Source organism: Bison bison, unplaced genomic scaffold (assembly GCF_000754665.1).
Source record: "Bison bison bison isolate TAMUID 2011002044 unplaced genomic scaffold, Bison_UMD1.0 scf7180017864235, whole genome shotgun sequence".
Lineage (NCBI taxonomy): Eukaryota > Metazoa > Chordata > Mammalia > Artiodactyla > Bovidae > Bison > Bison bison.
Window position 1 is genome coordinate 2,243,199 of NW_011494807.1, and position 7,252 is coordinate 2,250,450.

The 7,252-nt window shown below is 34.4% G+C and overlaps 1 protein-coding gene across 1 annotated transcript in view; it reads left to right on the top strand.

Annotated features, from left to right (window-relative positions):
- Nucleotides 1–7,252, top strand: part of SRFBP1 (serum response factor binding protein 1) — a 61,996-nt gene that overhangs the window by 31,510 nt on the left and 23,234 nt on the right. Inside the window, exon 4 of the mRNA XM_010846284.1 lies at nucleotides 5,523–5,594. Coding sequence (XP_010844586.1) covers nucleotides 5,523–5,594 — 72 coding nt within the window. The remainder of the gene's footprint in view (nucleotides 1–5,522; nucleotides 5,595–7,252) is intronic.

A 7,252-nucleotide genomic window follows, 5' to 3' on the forward strand; every position in this document is an offset into this window, starting at 1 on the left:
ACCTGTTACATAATTGCGGTATCTTTATTTTCCCATTGTTTTTTCTTGATCCATGGTTTTCTAATTGAGAATAGTTTTGCATTTTAATATTGTTATTCTTTTTCCCTTTTAATGTGCTTGGGTCATATTTAAAATTTCTTTGATTTAAAAGTGTTCAACATTTTCTTTTCATAAGTTGAAATATACCTGCTGCTGCTGCTAAGTCGCTTCAGTCATGTCCGACTCTGTGCCACCCCATAGATGGCAGCCCACCAGGCTCCCCCGTCCCTGGGATTCTCCAGGCAAGCACACTGGAGTGGGCTGCCATTTCCTTCTCCCATGCATGAAAGTGAAAATTGAAACTGAAGTCGCTCAGTCGTGCTCGACTCTTCGTGACCCCATGGACTGCAGCCTACCAGACTCCTCCATCCATGGGATTTTCCAGGAAAGAGTACTGGAGCGGGGTGCCATTGCCTTCTCCTTGAAATATACCTAGGCATTTTTTTTTCCCCCAGAGTCCATAATGTATGACTTTGGTATAAAATTTGCAAATTACCATCTGTAATAATGCATCTTGTTCTGCATTTAAAGTTGCAGAATTATTTGAAATGGTTAAATTCAATTTAAAGTAGAGAAAGCTCTAAAATTTAAGAAAAATACTTTTATCTGAAAAAAGATACTAGAATTAGTTTTATATAAAAGAAAGCTAAGTGTTCCTGTCTTAGTCATTTTACTTATCATTAACCCCAAATACTATAAATGGCATAGTGTAAAATTATCATATAAGCACTGAACTGATGTCTTTTCTTTCATATTTTTACCGGTATTTTCTTAACCATGTTGAGGGCTTCCCTGGTGGCTCAGACATTGAAGAGTCTGCCTGCAATGCATGAGACCTGAGTTTGATCCCTATGTCAGAAAGATCTCCTAGAAAAGGGAATGGCACAGTCTTCTTGCCTAGAGAATTCTATGGACAGAGGAGCCTGGTGGACTACAGTTCATGGTTTGCAAAGAGTTGGACACGATTCAGTGACTAACACTACGTTTAAGTCTAGTGCATGAGGGGATCACACAACCTTTCTACACTGAGTATGTATAATGTCTTTGGAATAGGAACAGAGCTGTTGTGTAAAAGTGTCTTTTCCTGGGTCTAGAAATGAATCTTAATTTTTGAGTTAGTATGAAGTCTTCTCTCAGAAAGAGCAGTCTTGTCTTTTATGGCACCTGCCTGGCTTATTAGCTAGTGTGGTTTCCTGGCCATTCAAGATACAGCTATATGTTTCAGTGAGTTCTTAAGTAGTATTTAGCCTTTTCCTGCTATACATAAAAATTAAGGTAGTGTAGAATACTTTGGAGCATAATGTTCTACTTTGCAACATTCTAGTAGGTCCTAGTAGTTTTTTTTATAGTACTTGTCTTTGCTTTTCTAAAGAAAAAGCCCACATTGGCATCTAAAAATTCTTTGGAAATTCTGAATTTGCCTTTTCTGTTGATAAAAGACTTCACTGACCTCTCACTGAGGAATAAGCACTTTAAATTTCTTGTCCCTGGTCCATTTCTGTTGAATAAATGTGTCATTGTACTAGGATCAGATAGTCAAAGATGAATAAGAAACCATTCTCACCCTTGAAAAACTTACATTCTAGGCCCTTCATTTTATTTTCCCATCAAGAAAATGAAAAACAAGATTAACATAAACATAAATTATTCCCCAATGTTTTTATGTAGTTCCTCGGACCTTTTGACCAGATGGCTTACTGCCTAACCATGTTCAAGCTAGCTTCTTCCCATGTACTTGAAGTGGAAGTGTTCCCAAGATGCTGGTTAGATTATACTTCTATTTCTGAATAGCTAGCCTGAAAGCTGAAATTGTTGAAACTCTTTCATGACCAAGCTTCTAAATACCACTTGTCTTTTAGAGTTCTCTACTTTTTACCTAAATGAGGGCTTTTTGGAGTTTTATGTACAAAGCTTGCAATCTTACATGCTTTTCAAACTCTTATGGGAAGCCATTCATTTATAATGAAGAAAGTAGCTGAATGTCAGGTAAGGTACTATAGTCACAACTTCCCATCCCATTTGCTGCAGTAAAAAATTCCCATCATCCAAGGCATTCTTTGAAAACTGTGGATTACTTCAGATCTTGTATTAAAAAAGTATTATACTATTCCCTGTAGCTTATATTACTGATCTGTTAGACCCTAGTGAATTTTGCTATAGCAACTGTCTTTCATAATCAATTTGAAGGATAATTTATTCTTACAATATGAGTAAATTGAGTTTTGTGGCTAGATTATAACCTATCATTAGAACTACTAAATCCAATCCAAGAATAATGAAAATAGTTTCTTAAGACTTCTTCCTTTAAACATATGTTAGATATACTGAGTCAGAATAGATACAGATTTAGAATTTGGAGCAACAATTTGAAAGTCTTGGGAGTTTACCATGAATTTCACAAGTAGACTGCATAGCTGACTCTTAGAAGAATTGAGAAAGGCTGTCAGTTAGATTTCATCGTATCTTCTAAAAGGAATACTAACATTTGAGGTGCTGCTCTCCATTTGGAATAACATATCAAAGAGTCTTTTCTGAAAGGCAGTTCCTGATCTTTTCTGAATAAAACTGAAGGGAGGAAAGAATAAGTTCATAATTTATATATTTATAATTTATATTCTATTTTATTTTTATTTTATTACCAAGTGAACTGCTTGATTTATTAAATTCCTCAGTGTCTAATTAGGATAGTTCTGAACCAAAATTCCAGTTATGGCATAGCATTTCTATTTATACAGTGATACTTAAGCACCATTTAAAAATTTTGTATGATGTCATAGGAGATATGGTTATATTTAAAATTAAGTTAAAAATGAATTGACCCAAAACACTGAATTATGCTATTGTTGTTGTTCATTCACTGAGTCATGTCCAACTCTTTGCAACCCATGAACTGCAGAACACCAGGCTTCCTTGTTCTTCACTATCTCTGCGCGTTTTCTCAAAATGTGCATTGAGTCAGCGTTGCCATGCAACCATCTCATCCTTTGTCGCCCTCTTCTCCTCTTGCCGTCAGTCTTTCCCAGCATCATGGTCTTTTCCAGTGAGTCAGCTCTTTGCATCAGGTGGCCAAAATGTTGGAGCTTCAGCTGCAGCATCAGTCCTTCCAATGATTATTCAGGACTGATTTCCTTTAGGATTGACTGGTTTGATCTCCTGCCTGTCCAAGGGACTCTCAAGAGTCTTCTCCAGCACCACAGTACAAAAGTGTCAGTTCATTAGTTCTCAGCCTTCTTTATGGTCCAACTCTCACATCCAGACACGACGACTGGAAAAACCATAGCTTTGACTATATGGACCTCTGTTGGCAAAGTGTTGTCTATGCTTTTTAATACACTGTCTAGGTTTGTCATAGCTATTATTCCAATTATTCTTTTAATTTTGTGGCTGCAGTCACCATCTGCATTGATTTTGGAGCCCAAGAAAATGAAAAATGAAAATGAAATCTGACACGGTTTCCACATTTTCCCCATCTATTTGCCAGGAAGTGATGGAACTGGATGCCATGTTCTTCATTTTTTGAATGTTGAATTTTAAACTAGCTTTTACACTCTCCTCTTTCACTTTCTTTAAAAGGCTCTTTAGTTCTTCACTTTCTGCCATTAAAGTGATATCATCTGTGTATCTGAGGTTGTTGATATTTCTCCCTACAATCTTAACTCCATCCAGCCTGGCATTTTGCATGATATACTGTGCGTATAAGTTAAATAAGCACAGTGACAATTTACAGCCTTGACGTACTCATTTCCCAATTTGGAACCAGTCTATTGTTCCATATCCAGTTCCAACTGTTGCTGGTTGTCCTGCATACAGTTTTCTCAGGAGACAGGTAATATGGTCTGGTATTCTCATCTCATTAAGAATATTCCGGGAAAAAAAAAATATTCCACAGTTTGTTGTGATCCATAGTCAAAGGCTTTAGCATAGTCAGTGAAGCAGAAGTAGATGGGTTTTTTTTTTTTGGAATTCCCTTGTTTTTTCTGTGATCCAGCATATTTTGGCAATTTGATCTCTTGTCCCTCTGCCTTTTCTAAATCCAGCTTGTTCATCTGGAAGACCTCGGTTCATGTACTTTTGAAGCCTAGTTTGAAGAATGTGGAGCATAATCTTGCTGTCATGTGAAATGATTGCAATTGTATGGAAATTTGAACATTCTTTGGCATTGCCTTTCTTTGGAATTGGAATGAAAGCTGACCTTTTCCAGTCCTGTGCCCATTGCTAAGTTTTTCAATTTGCTGGCATAATGGATGCAGCACTTTAACAGCATCATCTTTTAAGATTTGAAATAGATCAGCTGGAATTCTATTACCTCCACTATCCTTGTTCATAGTAATGCTTCCTAAGGCCCACGTGACTTCATACTCCACAATGTCTGACTAGGTGAGTGATCACGTCATTGTGGTTATCTGGGTCATTAAGAGGTTTTTTGTACAGTTCTTCTGTGTATTTTTGCACCTTTTCTTAATCTCTTATGCTTCTGTTAGGTCCTTGCCAGTTTTATCCTTTAATGTGCCTATCTTTATATGAAATATTCCCTTGATATCTCCAATTTTCTTAAAGAGATCTCTAGTCTTTCACATTTTATTGTTTTCCTCTATTTCTTTGCATTGGTCACTTAAGAAGGCTTTCTTACCTCTCCTTGCTGTTCTCTGGAACTCTTCATTCAGTTGGGTATATGTTTTCTCCTTTGCCTTTCACTTCTCTTCTTATCTCTCAGTGGTTATCTCAGGCAACCACTTTGACTTCTTGAATTTCTTTTTTCTTGGGGATGATTTTGGTCATCACCTCCTGTTCAGTGTTATGAACCTCCGTCCATAGTTATTCATCCACTCTGTCTACCAGATCTAGTCCCTTGAATCTATTCATTATCTCCACTGTATAAGTGTAAGCAATTTGATTTAGGTCATACCTGAATAAGCTTGTGGTTTTCCCTGCTTTCTTCAATTTGAGCCTGAATTTTACAATAAGGAGCTGATGATCTTAGCCACAGTTAGCTCCAGGTCTTGTTTTTCTGAGTGTATAGAGCTTCTCCATCTTCAATTGCATAGAATAAAATCAGTCTGATTTTGGTACTGACGATTCCTTAGTGGAATGCATATCAAACTTAAACTCTGAAAGAAGCTTGTAGAAGGATATATAATAAAATTATAATTATGTAAACATTGCCAGTAATTTTATTTACTTTTCTTTGTTTTTCTGTGTTTCTTAGTTTTCTAAAATAAAAGATTTATCCTTTCCAGAGTAGAAAAATATTTGTGGTTTAGATTTTTTTAAATCAAGGATTAAAATTGAGTATTTCTCTGTAAATATCAGCTTTTCTTTATAAATTGATAGAATTTCCAGTGTCCTGAAATATCATTAAAATAAGTAGTAATTTCTTTAAATAACAGAGTCCTTGAAAGCAAAACACAGGAAGAAATTCAACTCATAATATAATGACAGTTTAAAGTTAGGGTCATAACTAAAATTAATTTATTCTTTTACAGGAGTTGAAACCTGATGTAGTAACTAAATCTGCTCTTGGTGAAGATATCAACTTTGAAAAAATCTGCAAAAAGGTAATTTTGCAGTAAGTTGTATTTCTTTGGGGAATAGTTCCATATTTATATTCTTGACCTCATTTTTTCTTTTAACTTTTTTTCCTTGAATAAACCAGTTACTATTAGTGTATGATGATTTTCTCTATTTGAGCTCTACTGTTGCTACCAAAAAAATTTTTATGATAATTAATGAATTTTACTTTATTCTTATATCACACCTCCAGAGACCTTAAAAGGTATGTTGACGTTAATGTGGCATTTGTGTGCTAGACTGCAATTAGTCTGTTAATTTTATTATTTAGAACACAGATTTTTTATTTTTTCCGCATACTAGTTTTTATAAATATTTAATCTCTGCATTTATCCTATGGAAATTATTTCTACCCCCTTTTTATAAGTAAGGAAACTGAAGCTCGGAAAGTAAGAAGTGAGCTAAGTAAGAGTACACCACTGTTACGTTCAGTTACTTACATGGACTTTTACACAGAGCTTCTACCCCTTGCATTTGCTACACTTGCTTCTTGCTTTTCCCTCTTTTTCATTTCTGCCCACTTTTCTGAAGCCTACATAACAGTTCCACCAGGGAACAGTTTTGAATTAACTGATTTTTGTAACTATTGATTTTCTGTTTTCACTTTTATTCATGTTTGCTGTAATCTGTATTATTTCCTCCTCTTGCATTTGTGTATACTTGCTCTTTCCTCTGGTTTCTTAATTTAGAAGCTTAAATTACTAATTTAGACATTTCTGTTTTTTTCTAATATAAACATTTAATGCAATAAAATTCCCTCTAAGCACTGCTTTAGCTACATCTTATATATATGATATGTTGTATTTTATTTTCTTTGATTTTAAAATGTTTTAAATTTCTCTTGAAATTTCACCTTTAACCTATGGTTTAATTAGATGGATATTGTTTAATTTCTGAACAATTAGAGGGTTTGGGGTATCTTTTTGTTTTCTTTATGATCCATGAGCATAGTTTTTATGATTATTATTCTTTTAACTTTAGTATTTATGTTACTTGTTCAAAGTATGGCTTATCTTGGTAAATATTTCATGTGTACTTGAAAGCAATATTATTATATTGAGATCAGTGGCCTGTAAATGTCATTTAAGTCAAACTGATTGATGGTGTTGTACAGATGATATACAGCTTTACTGACTTTCTGCCTGCTTGTTTTATTGATTACTAGGAGAGATGTATTAGAATCTACAACTATAAATGGCGGTTTTCCTATTACAGCTTTAAGAAGAAAAATACTCTTAACTCCACATTTATGTACACTAGTACTCATTTCTCTGCAATTAATTGATATTAGACATTAGAATTTTAAAACATTTTATTGTAAGAAGGGCAGAAAATGAAAGGTTGTTGTATGTTTGAGGAAAGGGAACGTTTGTTTTTGTTGTTATGGTCCTTGTCAGGAAAGCGACACCAAAAAGTCAGGAGCATGATTTTACAGCTTCCTTATTTTGATTCTACCTGATTCTGCAGTAAATATTCTTACTTCATAGCATTCATTCATAGAGAGGAAAAAAATTTAGTTCTGTGATACTTTTTTACTTGGTGTATATGTTTCTGACAAAACAATGACATGTTAAATAGAATAGTGGTAATTGTATAAAAATATGATAGAATGTATTTGTTTTCTCTTGAGAGTTAAAAAAATAAT